Source organism: Lynx rufus, unplaced genomic scaffold, assembly GCF_022079265.1.
Source record: "Lynx rufus isolate CCGP_SWC_20201006 ecotype Redwood Valley unplaced genomic scaffold, mLynRuf1.p SCAF_16, whole genome shotgun sequence".
Lineage (NCBI taxonomy): Eukaryota > Metazoa > Chordata > Mammalia > Carnivora > Felidae > Lynx > Lynx rufus.
The window spans coordinates 55832709-55847957 of NW_025814830.1; the positions used below are offsets into that span (position 1 = coordinate 55832709).

General features: G+C 50.6%; 1 protein-coding gene across 2 annotated transcripts in view; it reads right to left on the reverse strand.

Annotated features, from left to right (window-relative positions):
* Positions 1–15249, reverse strand: part of ZCCHC14 (zinc finger CCHC-type containing 14) — a 58502-nt gene that overhangs the window by 22996 nt on the left and 20257 nt on the right. For both annotated transcript variants that reach the window (XR_006961931.1, XM_047078888.1), the window contains exons 2-3: positions 11684–11807; positions 248–321 (exon numbers count right to left, since the gene is read on the reverse strand). Coding sequence is in view for 1 of the 2 variants with exons in the window: in XM_047078888.1 (XP_046934844.1) it covers positions 248–321; positions 11684–11807 (198 nt within the window). In the remaining variant the exon portion in view is untranslated. The remainder of the gene's footprint in view (positions 1–247; positions 322–11683; positions 11808–15249) is intronic.

Consider the following 15249-nt stretch of genomic DNA (forward strand, 5'->3'; position numbering starts at 1 on the left):
TCTAGACGACGCTTAGCACTCGGGCTGCCGAGGCCCGGCTGGGGGGGGAACAGCCGCACAGGCTGGAGACGGCCCGCCCGCGGCCCACGCCTGGCTTTCTGCCCCCCACGACACTGGCACGGTGCTTGGCTACAAGGCCCATCTTCCCTTTAGATAAATCAAAGTATCTGACCGCGGCAAAGGTTTTCATCCTTTCCCTCAGAGGAGAAGAGGGGGAAAAAAAACAAAACGAAACATGACATCTTACCTCAAAGGAACATTCAACATTTCTTTCATTTTTTGTGTGTGACAATCCCTTCAGGTCTATCTTTTCAACACTCACTGTAAAAGCAAAAAACAACAACAACAACAACAGACAAGATTATAAAAATGAAATAACACTTGAAGTACATATTAGTTAGCATTTGGTATTTCAGTAATTTCCAAAATGAGGCTTTTGAGGCCAGCGCAGTCCACTCTCCTCTGCGACGCGCTCGCCTGGGAAGAGGAACTGAGGAGGGGGGCAGAGCAGTCACACGCAAGAATAGTGGTGAGTTGAAAAGCAGAACAGAAAAAAACAGGCAAAAATTCAAATCCTAGAAAAGGAAGAGAACGGTACTTGCAAAGAGAACGTAAGTTGACTTGAATGCACAAGAGCACAGCCTCTAATTATGACTAAGGACCAGTTCTGATCTGTTCTGATTTCTGGAAAACTAACACGCCTTGTCTTCGGCTGTGATTGTCTCAGACACCAGTGCCCAGACAGTCCCATCTGGGTCTCTTCATCAACAGATACGGATATCCTTCCAGGACAGGGCCAGGCCGGAGGGGTTCAAGGCAGCGGTTACGGAGGAAGTGACGAAGGTTCCTAGCCTCGGAAGACCAGAGAGGGCCTGTCAGAGGCCGCAGCCACACAGACGGACAGTGGCAGAGGAGAGACAGAAGCACCGTGAGAACTTCCTGCAGACATCAGTCCTGCCCCTCCCTGCCACTTACAGGGGTGCCTTCTCCTTCTCCTCAAAACTAAGTGGTACAGGGGCACCTGGGTGGCTCAGTTGGTTAAGTGTCTGACTTCGGCTCAGGTCATGATCTCGCCATTCCCGAGTTTAATCCCCGCATCGGGCTCTGTGCTGACAGCTCGGAGCCTGGAGCCTGCTTCGGATTCTGTGTGTCCCTCTCTGCCCCTCTCCTCCACTCACGCTCAATCTCTCTCCCTCCCTCAAAAATGAATAAACATTAAGAAAGAAAAACTTGGGGCGCCTGGGTGGCGCAGTCGGTTGAGCGTCCGACTTCAGCCAGGTCACGATCTCGCGGTCCGTGAGTTCGAGCCCCGCGTCGGGCTCTGGGCTGATGGCTCGGAGCCTGGAGCCTGTTTCCGACTCTGTGTCTCCCTCTCTCTCTGCCCCTCCCCCGTTCATGCTCTGTCTCTCTCTGTCCCAAAAATAAATAAACGTTGAAAAAAAAAATTAAAAAAAAAAAAAGAAAGAAAGAAAGAAAAACTTAAAAACATTTTAAAATGGTACAATCAGGTTCCCAGCACTTAAGCTTAAGTTTGAAGATGCAAATTAAGTTTATAAAATGCAAATATCTGAGCACAAATACGTGTTGAAGATAAAACAGGCATTTACAAACACGATGCAGTTTGCAAACTCCCAAACCACACGAAGGGCCGTAAGTCCTATTTCCGATTCAAATAGCAAAGTTCCTCAAAGGCTCCTGTAACTGCTTCCTCCAGTGTATGTTTCTTGCAGATGGGGACAGTCTAGTCATCCACCCTGTGGCTAGTCAGGCAAGACCGTGACGGATACAGAGCTTCAACAGGTGCGGGTCGTACGCCCCTTCCCCCATTTCACTGCTCGCTATTCCTAGACACGCCTTGGCAGTGGACTATGGGGATCTCTACAGAGCTTTAAAACCTCGTTGTGCAACATAAAACACCTGACGTCAACTTCTGAAACGATTACGCTCCACGTCCTGCGGACGCCCAATGTCCCGGACTGCCACACGAACAGTCTTCCAAGGTCTTCTCCAAGAACACCAGTGCCCGAAGGTGTTCACGGGCACGCCCAGAAAGCTTCACAGTCAAAGAGCCTGGAGGAAGGGGCGCCGCGGCGGCTCAGTAAAGGGTCCGACTCTTGCTTTCGGCTCAGGTCATGATCTCTGCGCTGAGTGCAGAGTCTACTTGGGATTCTCCCTCCCTCTCTCTCTCTCTCTTTCTCTCTCTCTCTCCCCCTCCCTCCCTCTGCCATCCTCTTTCTCTCAAAATAAATAAATACACATTAAAAAAAAAAAAAGCTTGGAGGAGAAAAATTCGAGAAACTGTCCGTGTACGTAAGCACATCAAAGGCTCTGAGCAGTCCCGCAATGAATAAATCAGTTCTTATTAACAATTCCCCAGTTTTTTGGGCCACAGAACTCTTTCTTCCCTTACTGTGAACAGACCTCCCAGAGAACAACAAACTGCTCTGTGCAACTTGTTCTGGGGAGGGTTCTAACCCCTGCGGTGCCCGACGCTGTTGCCACTAACCACATGTGACCACTTAAATTTGTATTAATTACAACGGAATAAAATTAAAAATCCAATTCTTCGGTCGCACTAATCACATTCTAAGTGCTCAACAGCCAGATGTGGCCAGTGGCTGCCATACCGTACGGCAGAGACACAGAACATTCGGTCACCGTTGAGGGTTCTAGTGGGCAACGCTGCTCTGAGCAGGGCTGGCGGACTAGAGGCTGCCCCCGGCCTGTCTATGTAAATGGCTCTGCCGGCACACAGCCATGCCATTTGTTTACACATCGTCGGTGGCTGCTTTCCACCCCACGACAGCAGAGCCCAGTAGTTGCGCCAGAAACCCTATGCTTCCTAAAGCCAAAAATATTTACTATCTGGATCTGAGCAGAAAAAATGTGCGATCCTTGCTCTAAAACCAACAACTGTTCATTCACCAACATGTCCCGTCAGGTTCCTGCTGTGCACAAGGTCAAACTCCAGGGGCTGGGCACAGAGCAGAAAACACAAGAGGCGGGTCCCTGCACTCCAAGGTTATGGGCTGCTGCTGGAAAGACCTTTCACTTGCTGAAGTGTTCTCTCCTAGGCCTCCCTCACTTTGTAAAGTTGCATCAGGGTCGATATGCACCTTGGGAGATTCTAGAACCTATTCGGTTTGGAGTATTTTAAGCTTAAAATAGCACCTTACAGGAAGGAATTACTCTAAAAAAAAAAAACCCAAAAAACAAAAAAGCGTTTATTTCCTTTCTGGCAAAACAAAGAAAACACATTTTGAGGTTGCACACCTCCTTATTTTCACTCAGTGAAATCGCATGCTGTTCCTGTCTGGCTTCCTCAGTCAGAACGTCAGCAAATAAACAGCTTTTCTGTTTCCCCGATCAGTATTTTTTAAAACTTACCCACATGACATCACTCTTACCCAGAACTTCCCCCTTTTCAAACAAGAGAACATACGAAGTCAATGAACACAGAAAAATGCAGTCAGCATTCTCCCTGGCCACAGGACAGCAACGTGCACCTAAATGTTCCAGGATTTAATATTTGGATTGATGCAAAAAAATAAAAAAGAGAAAACCCCATCTGGCCTGAAAGCGGAAGTGACTCATATCTGGACAGGACAATGTGAAAAGCAGATGGACGTTATTCAGCTGTTCGCAAATAACAGAGGCTTCTGGAACTCCGGGGCTGCAGGCTGGGAGGCGGGAGCAAGCGCCCCGGGCCGGCGCCACCACCCCACCTGCGGGCAGCCGAGCTCTGCTCCCGGAATCCGCCTGCGGTGGGATTCTCCCTGAGAAGGCACCCGCGGCCACGCGGGGCCTTGCGGCAGGCGTGGGGGCTAAGGTGGCTGATGTGGGGCGGGGGTAAGGGACGCTTAATTAGGCTTCAAAGATGGCTAAACATGCTGTCAATTTTGGAGCTCAGATTAAAGACCATGATCACGAAAATGAAAACACGAACAGACACTTGTCAAATTAACTAAGAGTTCACAAACTGCACGTGTAACGTGGCTTTAGCTGTTTAAAATGTAGAAGAAAGACTAAGTTACCGAAACTGACAGGGACTGTTGTGCTTGGTGGTGGAATGAGGAGTAGTTTTTCCTAAATCTCATGATTTTAGAAGGTACTCACTCCCACATACACACAAACATCTAGTCATGATCCGCTGCTCGACTGGTAAAGTGACCCTGTCCCTCGCGCCTCCCCGGTCAGTCCCGCAGACGGTCATCTGCCAGGCAGATGGGAAGTCTCACGACCTTCTGAAGAGTGCAAGCAAACGCGGCTAAATCTCAGGGGCTAGAGGTCAACCCGCCACGAGGGGGTGGGATCTGCACTGCCCACAAAGACGCCGAGACTGCAAGGCCGAGGCCACAGGAGCACTCGAGAGGTGGACGGGGCTGCGGAGAAACGGGCTGGGGTCCGGACGGGACACAGGGGCGCCCGCAGAGGACCCGTGGGGCCAGGGCAAGGGCACCCGAGTCTAGACCAGCCTCCTCGCTCACACTGAGCTGAGAAAGCACAGACAGATGTGCGTGCTCCTAAAATTCTGTTTGTTCTAACTTTCCTTCTTTTCTCACTCAAGACATACACGAGGAATCCTCTGTCAGTCCCGCGAGTCAGACCACAAGGCGGCCTTCGGCCTTCGATAAAACATCTACTTGCACTGAACTACCTACCACTTTTGTAACTGGATCGATACCTAATTTCAAAAACCGATACACTCAAGTAACTGGAAAAGGAGGGAGGGAGCTCGTGTGGAAGAGAACAAGGGCACCGCCGGCTCCCCCAGGCACGGGCTCCAGCGTCCCGAGGCGGGACTGGGCATCTGGATGAGGGCGGGGCTGGCAAAAAGTCACAGACGGCCCAGACTGAGCCAGACCCAAAGGCCTCGCAGCCGGCAGCCACGAAGCCAGGACCAGGAACACACTGTCTCGATGGCAGCCCTGGGGGCTCCTGGTTAAAGCTGCCACGCTCGAAGGGTCACCTTTGCTGCCAAGCATCTTCAGGTGATTTTCGAGCATTGTCACATCACACTTATAAATCAGACAACTAGAGATAACGGCTTTAGTGTGTTCCAAGAATGAGTCGCTCTTTTGAAACTTTCCCTCTTTCGACCCTAAACTTTCCTGGAAAAAAGTGGGTAGTTGGAACTTTTCGGCCATAGATCTTTTACTTGATTTCAAGGTATCTTTGGTCAAACAGTTTAATTTCTTTCATTTTTTTTTTAAATGTTTATTTTCTAGAGAAAGAGAGCAGGGGGGGGGGGTGGGCAAAGGTGGGGAGGGCAGAGGATCCAAAGCGGACTCTGCACTGAAAGCAGATAGTCCGATGAGGAGCTCGGAGCTCGAACTCGTGGACCGTGAGATCATGACCCGAGGCAAAGTCGGATGCTCCACTGACTGAGCCACCCCGGCCCCCTAACAGTTTAATTTCTACATGTCCCACACGGGAAACCCCTTCCCAACTTACCAAAACTATGCCACGAGCAACTACAGTCAGGAAAGCATCATTTATGACTGTGGGAAAAGATGAAAAATCACCCTCCCCCCCCACCCCTCACAAACATCCCCTTTTGAGTCCTATACAACGGACCCCACGGCTTCCCACTTAAAGAAAACAGAACCAGAATAACATTTAAGATGCATCCCGCTGAAATTTTTATCACTGGAATTTACTTTTTCACTTGAAAACTGACAAACCGTATTCTTCAAAGCCTCAGCTGAATAACAATGTTCCTCAAGTATCGACTTTCTCCCTTCCGTTTGGTTGTCTGTGTTAATGGGGATCATTTTTAGAAGCACTTCTCTGGCTGTTGTTAAAATCTTAGCATTCACTACTATGTTGATTAAACTGAGCCTCCTTTCTGACACCTTTTCTAGGGACATATCATGTTATAGTTAAAAACTCCGTAATTTGTTTTTCCTTCTTTTTTTTTTTTTTATCATCTTAGCTACCTTGTATTAAATTTGTTAGGTCTCCAGAAACTGAAATAAAAACAAGAGTGATGCATGGCATGATCTAAAAAATGTAAAGCTGATAAAAGAGATTTCTCAAGTAGCAAAAATAGGAAATAAACATGCACATATTCCATTTCAATGGTTAGCGATATGGCACTTGATCTAAGGGCCCGAGGAATTTCACTTATTTGTATATTAAGGCAAACATTCTATTCAGCCTTAGTATGTACCAGGCACAGCACTAACCACGAGTGACATAAACATTACAAAGTTCAAAGCAGTAACGTCTGAGCTGGACTTCAAAGGGAGGAGCCCATCTGGGCAGAGGGACAGAATGACCAAGGTCCAGGAAGGACAGAGAATGGCGTCTGCACAAGTTTGCTCGTGGCTGGAGCCAGGAACTCGGAGGAGTGACGAGACCAGAGCAGGGACATGAGTAAACGTCACAGGGAGACACAGGCACAGACAAGGCAAGCCCACAAGCCCTAAGATAGGCCTCCTCCAGGCAGGTCAAGGTAAGCCCATGGGATCTGCTGCCACATGGGCTCAGTCTGAAACGTCTCTTTCCAGCTCAGAGACCTTGGGCAGATACTCAATCCCTGAACGAAAGGAACACCTATTCCCATTTCACGGGACTGTGATATCAACTAGGTGCACACATTTTGAGGATGGCGCCTGGCGGTCAATGCTGTGACAGCAGCTGCCACCGTGCATGCCATGACATGCTTCCTAAACGGGAGGACTGTGGCCCAGCCACAGAGCAGGTCCCTGCTCAGGGATGGACTAGGCAGGAGAACCCACAGGCGGCAGAGGGGATGGTGGCCACAGCGACAGGAAGAAGACTCCATGACGGCCCCCTGGGGCCACGCCAGGGCTGTGAGGCCGAGCCCCTCGTGCGGAACAGGGACGCCTGAAGGTCAGCACCAATCACGTCTGTGGGAAACTCATCGCAGGGGTGGCAACGGAAGTGACGGGTCCGTCTGGGCACATGGGTAGAGGCACCAGCAGGCCACCTTGGGGAAAATATTCACAGGGATCTGGGGTCCCGAGCAAGGGTCTCAGCTGAACTCTCAGATCTCAAAGTCATCAACGGATCAACAGAAGAGGCTCAGACAGAGCGGGAATGGGCGACAGAGGGGCCCGGGCCGCGTCGGCCTCTCAGGAGTGGATGAGGAGGAATTTGAAAGGAAACAAACACAGATAAGAGGAAGAGTGGGAAGCGTGTTACCGGGAGACCCGTGGAGCACGCACACCAACACTTTTGTGTGCATGATGGTCCACCGCTTAAAAATGGAAAGAAACCAGGGGAGGACAGAGCCGGGGGGTCAGATACCAAGAGAAGAGCTGACCTGTCGTCACCTCTCACGAGCGCAGCTTCAGAGAGGGGGTTGCTCAGAAGGTCGCAGAGAATCCCCTGCTCTTCCTGAAGCAGGGCTGGGGGCATGCGGTGGGCGTGCGTGCACGGGACACACACAACCACAGCCCGCGGGACATGTCGGGGGGCTAAGTGGCGTCCTGGAAAATGTCTCACAGCTGGCTGGGGGACTGCCCCTCACTCGTAGCAAGTTTTGACGTCACCACGGCTGACTTCATGCCATCAACAGGACATCGAGAGACTAAACAACGCCCTACACTTTGAACAACTGATACAGGCCAGCACGAGTGGCTTCGGTACTGAGCACGCTGCAAACACCGCTGAGCACACCGCAAGGTTTGCACGCCCCCCCCGTGAAGTGGGTCAACAGTAACTCAAGGTAAGGGCTGAAAAGGTAAAGATGTCCACTGTCATCCCTGTAGCTTCTCTCCTTGGGGACTCAGAGAGCTGAGCCCACCGCAAGGTTTGCACGCCCCCCCCGTGAAGTGGGTCAACAGTAACTCAAGGTAAGGGCTGAAAAGGTAAAGATGTCCACTGTCATCCCTGTAGCTTCTCTCCTTGGGGACTCAGACAGCTGAGCCCTGTTGTCTTAAGGAAGCCACTTGGGACGGATCAGCTTGACTCCTACGTCTCCGAGTCAGACTTTCTTTAGGGGATGAGAAACAGCCACCTGGATAACTCTGTTCTGTGGTTCAAGTGAGAATCATTGGCTGAGGAATGTAAGCAACCAGTTTTCTGAAAATAATTAACAACGCGAGAAAGCACAGCGAAAGAGTCAAAAGAACAGCTTGCTTGGAAATGCACCAAACAATGCCATGTCTTAAAAAGAAATGCAATGTCCTCGTGGGTGGGGAGATGGGCAGATAAGGGAAGCAGCAGGTAAAATGAAATCGTAGAATCTGGATGGTAAGTACTTGCTGTAAAATTCTCAACTTCACTGGATGTTTCAAAGTCTTAATAAAATGTTGAAAAGAGTCAACAGAGAAATTAAAATGATCAAAACGCCTCAGCTCCAAAAGCACCTTTGAGTCCCCAGTGCAGCCCCAAAACAGTAACCTATTACTGGTGTTTTAGAATTTGGGTTTTATTATCACGCTGCTTATTAGAATTCCTGCTCTAATTCTCTGCGGCGGGTTTTGTGTCGCCAAAAGGATGAGACTTTTGGAGTTCAAATTTTACGTTTGCTTCCGTCATAATGTTGCTACAGGACAAACACAAAATCCTCAGGGGCGCCCAACACAAAGCATCTATTTAAGTAAAAAAAACAAACAATAATTTAAAAAACCCCAGTTTTAACTTATAAGATGATAAATACCTATATGTATACACTACATAAACAAAAACTCTTTGGAATCCTTAAGTTTAAGAATGCAAAGGGGTCTTGAGACCAGATTTTAGAACCTCTGGCAAATGACCTGCAGTGTAATTAAGTTTACTGTGATGTTCAGCCTCATACAAGGATAATTTTTTAAAATAATTATTCCAACCAAGAGAACCAAGTTACAGGACTTCTTTCACCGAGAGTATCATTAAAAGTAATTCCAATCTCACCTTGTACTTTAGAACTGTTTCCCTAAGTCTCGGTAACAATGAACCGCGATGTGTGGGTTTGGGGGAAACGCATGGCAGCCCCGAGCAATTCAAGGCCCCATCAGGAACACGTGGCCCACTACCCACTGCTGAAGCCACATGTGCAAACTGCTGTCCTGTGCTCCCTACCCCGGTACTTGAAGGTCTTCACGATACAGGGCACGGGGAAAAAGGACACGATCACTCTCAACACCAACTTTGCAGACCACCACCCTGAACACAATCTGGGGACCGCAGTCAGTTTCCAGCTGCCTCTGAACTTTCATACAAAACAGACGTGAAAGTCTGACCTCTTTTATCGCTAGGGACTTCCAAGGAAGTAGAGAAAAGTCAAAACACAAGTAGAATGCAGAAAAGACAGCGAGAAAACCCTACAGTAATAACACACTGACTTCGGGTTTTGCCAGGAGCGTCACAAGAAGTGTGACTGTGAAAACCAACCTCACTGTCCCCCAATTTCTGGGCAGAAGAAACATATTACGTAGGACCCCCCGAATGGAGAATGCAGTGGACAGCCAAGGAGGCCTGGCTTACATGCTTCACTCCACCAATGCTAACACCAGCTCATCCGTGGGCTCTCGGTGCGCCACAGCACGCGGACAAGGGAAGGCCAGGGAGCATAGATCTTCCAATTACATTTAAAAAACAGGAATGAGGGGTCTTGATAATTATGCCTCAAGGAAAAAGCACAATGGGAAGGAAGAAGCCATCCCTCTGTATTGGGACGGTGCAGGGCACAGGTCCACGCTGGACAAAGGAAACACCACCTCATCGGAAGGCACTTCTCCCAGGACGACACGCACAAGGAAAAAGGATGAGAGCAGTTCTGGAGGGAAAAGTCCTTACAACTGAGTGACAACTATCCACCCTGGAGGCAAGGCCCTGCTGCGTCTTCAGAACAACAGCCTCATCCAGGAGCGGACCGTGCTCCCAGGGCTGCCATGAGGACGCGCTGCTTTAACGCCTGAACCTATCTACACACATAAACGCGGCAGAGCAGTTAGGACGTGGCTATTCCTGGCACGTATGACCTAAGTTAGGGATGGGTGGCTCTTGTGATTTGGTCAGAATGGGGCTTTATTTTATTTTTTTGTTAAAAAATTTTTTTAATGTTTATTTATTTCGCGAGAGAGAACGCATGAGCAGGGTAGGGTCAGAGAGAGAGGGAGACAGAGAATCCCAAGCAGGCTCCGTGCTGTCAGCGCAAAGCCTGACGCGGGACTTGAACTCAAGAACCGTTAAATCGTAACCTCAGATAAAGTCGCAGCGTCAACCAACTGGGCCACCCAGGCGCCCTTGAGGGTCTTATTTTAAAAACAAAGTATTTATTGGGGTACCTGGGTGGCCCAGTTGGCTGAATGTCCAACTCGTGATTTCGGCTCCAGTCACGATATCCCAATTCGTGGGTTCAAGCCCCACATGGGGCTCTGTGCTGATAGTGCAGAGCCTGCTTGGGATTCTCTGTCCCCCTCTCTCTGTCCCTCCCCCTTCTGAAAATAAATAAACATTTAAAAAAAACAAAACAAAAAAACCCGATTTATTAAACATCCGTGAGGAACACTGTGCCTGAGATACAAACAAAAGGGGAAAAAGGCGAGTGAGGGAAGCAGCGGGTGGCCTTAAGTGTCCTGGGCCTCTTCATCACAAGTCCCCGTCCTACACATCACCTCACTCGCCTCCTGTAAGTCCCCACACCGCCACTCAGCCTGCCAAATGTATAGTAAGCGCAACTCTGGGACTGTCCAGCTGGTGCAGGAACCAAGGACACTCAGCTTCGTCTGAGACGTGCCCTCTGTCCTCTCCAGAATGGCGCTGTCCAATATAGCGGCCGCTCTCCACACTGAGCCATCGCGGTTGCAATGGAAATGAAATAAAGATAAACTTTCAGGGGGCGCCTGGCTCAGTTGGTTAAGCATCTGACTTTGGCTCAGGTCACGATCTCACGGTTCGTGGGTTGAGCCCCACGTCGGGCTCTGTGCCGACGGCGCGGAGCCTGGAGCCTGCTTTGGATTCTGGGTCTCCCAGTCTCTCTGACCCTCCCCCACTCACGTTGTCTCTCTCTCTCTCTCTCTCTCTCTCTCTCTCTCTCTCTCTCTCTAGCGCTCAAAAATGAGTAAACATCAAAAATAATAATAATAGGGGCGCCTGGATGGCTCAGTCGGTTGAATGTCTGACTTCGGCTCAGGTCATGATTTCACAGTCCGTGAGTTCGAGCCCCGCGTCGGGCTCTGTGCTGACAGCTCAGAGCCTGGAGCCTGTTTCAGATTCTGTGTCTCCCTCTCTCTCTGAACCTCCCCCATTCATGCTCTCTCTGTCTCAAAAATCAATAAAGGTTAAAAATTTTAAAAAAATAGTAATAATAATAAATGAATGATGAACTTTCAGGTCCTCGGTTGCATGAGGCACATTTCAAGTGCTCAAAAGGCACATGTGGCTGGTGGTCACTGAGTGAGTGCGGATGGAGAATGGTACATGATCTCTGTAGAAAGTTCTATAGGGTAGTGCTGCTCTACGATTTAGGACTTGTTTTGGTGTGGGGGCAGGGAGGAGGGTGCAGCAACTTTCATTTTTCCCCTTAATAAACATCAATATTTGAGATTTTTACAGCCAAGACATATATGTTCGTATGTTGCTTAGAGAATTTAGAAAAACAATGCACCTTAACTAAGATGTTTACAAAAGAGGAGAAAGTATTTAACCAGACACCATCACACAGATCTGTTTTGCACACTCCAGTGCGCCTTCTTCCTTGGGCCCCTCGCAGACATAGACTCACCTTTGGAGTGTTTCCCCACAGTCCTCTTGGGCAGCGACTCCTCCGTGGAATGTGCTGATGTGTGTAGTGCGTTCTCCAAACTATTACTCACGCTGCTGACGGGAGCCTCGGTTCTTGGAGTTACCTGGGAGGACAAAGAAGTCATATTTTCTCCCATTTGGTTCACGCGGAATGACTGTTCACTGTTACCTGAAAGTCATTTATGTTCATTGTAGTTTCAAAAGTGTATACAAAGCATATATATAAAAGCACACATACGTACACCTTCTAGAGGAGACGGATATAAAGCTTCTTGAAAACACCACTCCTACAGTAGCGTACTAACAAGCACTTCCCGCGAAAGAAGATGCTGCCCGTGTCCCACGCACCGCTGCGATGCAGTGGCAGCCTGGGCACCTGCAAGTACACGTGGGAGCTTGGGCCTGTGCCAGCGGTTCAGTCGCCTGCCCGGGAACCACGTCAGCCATGCTTCATGAATTACACACCTCTACCTGAGTAGAACCTTGTATTTTATTTCTTCAAGTCATACAGCTCCCTGTAAAATTAATTACACAGCAGGACTCAACTCCGTCCCGTAAAATCTTGAGTAAATGATAAAATACTCTGAACAGAACAGTAAAGAAGGAAATACGACTGGATCTCTGTGGGGCACGTATTCTAGCATCACATTACGATCCTACTTCTAGGAATTACTTGCACAAAGCACCTACTCCTGAGAAGAGTACGGGGGGCTGGGGGCGGGGGGCGGCACTCACAGCCGCGGCGCCTGTAGGAATGAAAACAGAAAGCCTCTGAAGCAGCTGTGGATAGAGACCCGACCAGACGAAGGACGGCAGGCGCACAGGCGGCCGTGGCACCGTGGGCACCGTGACGGCAGCTCCGCAGGGAACTGAGCTCGGGCTTCCCCTCCCCTCCAGCCCCTGCCCACGGGGAGGGGGGTTCTGTGCGAATGTGCCGGAGGCAGGAGGGGACCCTGGGCACCTGGGGTGGGGACAAGAACCAACCCCCCACCCCCACCCCGTAACGAGTGTCAGTACCTGAAAATTTACAGCCAAAACACACGTAGTACTTGTAGGATTCGGAAGAGGAGGTGACTAGTACTTGACTTGTTCAGAGTCACAATTTAGGACGTGTCAAAATCTCAAAGGATAATAAAGTTGAGATTTTCAAGTTTATCAAGAGAGATGTGAGTTTTAAAGGGTGAGAAACACTATGCTCCACACACAGGGCAGGGGGAGGTTTGGGGGAGAAGAGGAGCAGGACCCCTGGTCCCCATCCTCCCCTGGAGTCACCGGCCCCTCGTTTCATTAGTTGGCTTCACCAGCGGGAGGCCAGGGGGCGCCCACCGGAGGACACCGTGAGCCCACCGCAGGCAGAGAGCCACCAGGACAGGACGGAGATGCCACCACGCCCGCAGGACAGTGGACGCCACATGGCCGTGTGCCCGGCGGGCTGCCGAAGCCCCTGCAGGAGGCCTCCCCACGCATACGGGAGACGCCACGCAAGAAAAGCAACCCTGCACAGTCTAGTTCATTTGGAAGTTCACGGAACTCACGGAAATAAATCCTGACTACCCAGTACTCCTCCAAAGAGCCAAGTCTTTTGGTAACCCTTACCAAGATGTTATCAAGACCGTTAAAATTTTTAATTGCTTTTCTTTGTAATTTAACTACATTGGATTATTTCCCTTAGATTTGGCAAAGTTTCATCCATTGGTCTGAATATTCTAGAAAGGAACTTCTTTCATACTGAATAAGATAACAGAACCAACAGTTAAAAAATTATTTGCGGAGCAAGATTTTTAGTTCCAAACAGCAAATATTACTTTGGGAAGCAACTCAGGAGGTTAACCTTTTAACTCTTACAATAAACCCAATGCACAACAGCTTGTGTGCTATCTGGCCTGATGCGAGTGCGCCTCCACGTCCCCTGGGCTACCCTGCAAAGTGCATCAAGTCCTCGTCCTGATGACAGGGAGGCTCAGCCGTCCGAACGACCAACCAGAGGCGCCAACCTTGCCGGCTGGTTGGTGACGAACCTCTCCCGCACAGGCGGACACAGACACACACCGAGACCCCGCACGCACACCACCACCCACCCTGAAGCATCCTCAACAGCCACAAAGAGAAAAGTGGCCTCCAGACTCAGCCTCTGTGGGGAAGGGGCAGGGGCAGGGACGGGACAACAGCACCACAGCCAGGACGCCTCTGCGAGCACAGCTTCGGGCACCTGGGCCCGGGGGTCTCAACCCCGGTGTGCGCTAACCTCTGGGCCTGGCAAGGACACGTGCGCCCACCCCCTGTCCCATCAGCATGTCGAGAGGGGGGCCAGGACCCTGGTCATGCCAGGCACCGCAGCCAGAGTCCGAAGCATGGTAGGCCGGTTGTCTGGTCAGCCCTTGCGAGGAGGAGGAGGAGGAGGAGGAGGAGGAGGAGGAGGAACAGAAGCAGGAGGAGGAAGAGGAGGAGGGGGAGGAGGAGCAGGAAGAAGCAGGAGGAGGACACCCAGGCAGAAGACAAAGCTCCTTCCGTGGGCGGGTGGCTGGGCGAGCTGATGGGGTGGGTCTGTGCACCACGGCCCCAGGGGGAGGGGGACGGGAGGGGGAGAGCCCAGGAGTTACCCCGGAATGCCAACCACCAACATAAGCAACCACGCCCGCCAACAATATAAACACAAGAAAGAAAACTGTAAAATCATAACCAGCGGAAAAGAAATCTTTGTTCGCCTCCCTGTGCTTTCAGAACGTTTCTTCCTAGTTTTCCAAATGTTCACTTTTTCCAACCAGGCCTTTATCTTGAATTTGCTCTTTTGTTTACATTGAAAGCTCTCTTCGCCTGCATTTCCCAGAAATGCTGTGTTTGGGTTATTTTTGGTGAAGTTAATTTGCCCCATGTGACCTCCGCAGCTCAACTCAGATGCTCTCTGACTCACGCTCACAAGTGGAGCCCCAGTCATGAGCCTGATGGACACGAGAATAAAGACCTGATCGGTTCCAAATGTTGCCTCCTGCTGCGGCCACAGGAGCCACGAGAAGCACTCTCCAAGCACAAGCCTCGGCCCTTTCCACGAGGCCCCTCACTCGCTGAGCCCCTGGACCGGCTCCTCTCGTCCCACCCAGACAGCCCCCCGCCACAACCTACAGGGGACCGTGGCATCACCCGCTCCTCCCCTCCGCTCAGCCCGCTGTGGCTACCGGGGAGGGGCCTAGGGTGCCCCCGCCCCCTCGCTGCTGTCACATCTACACCTCTCGGTGAGGACCTGTCACAGCTCAGCGAAGGAGGGACTTCCCGTGTGTCCCATTCACTGCCATGTCCTCTGCGTTTCACACAGCACCCGACGCAGCCCAGACACTTGACGAGGAACCCTGAAACAGGGCCGCCTCCTCCAGTCTTAAAAAAAGCAGGATGAACCGAGCCAAAAAAGCACCTCTAGTTCAAAGGGCAGGTCCGCATGCTAAGCTCTGTACCACACAGTCGCCCGGGTATTTTGCCAGGTCTAATCAAGGGCCGCCAGGGCCGTACGTGTGAATGAAACCGGACTCCGGGGCCTGTTAGCGGCCTGAGGCA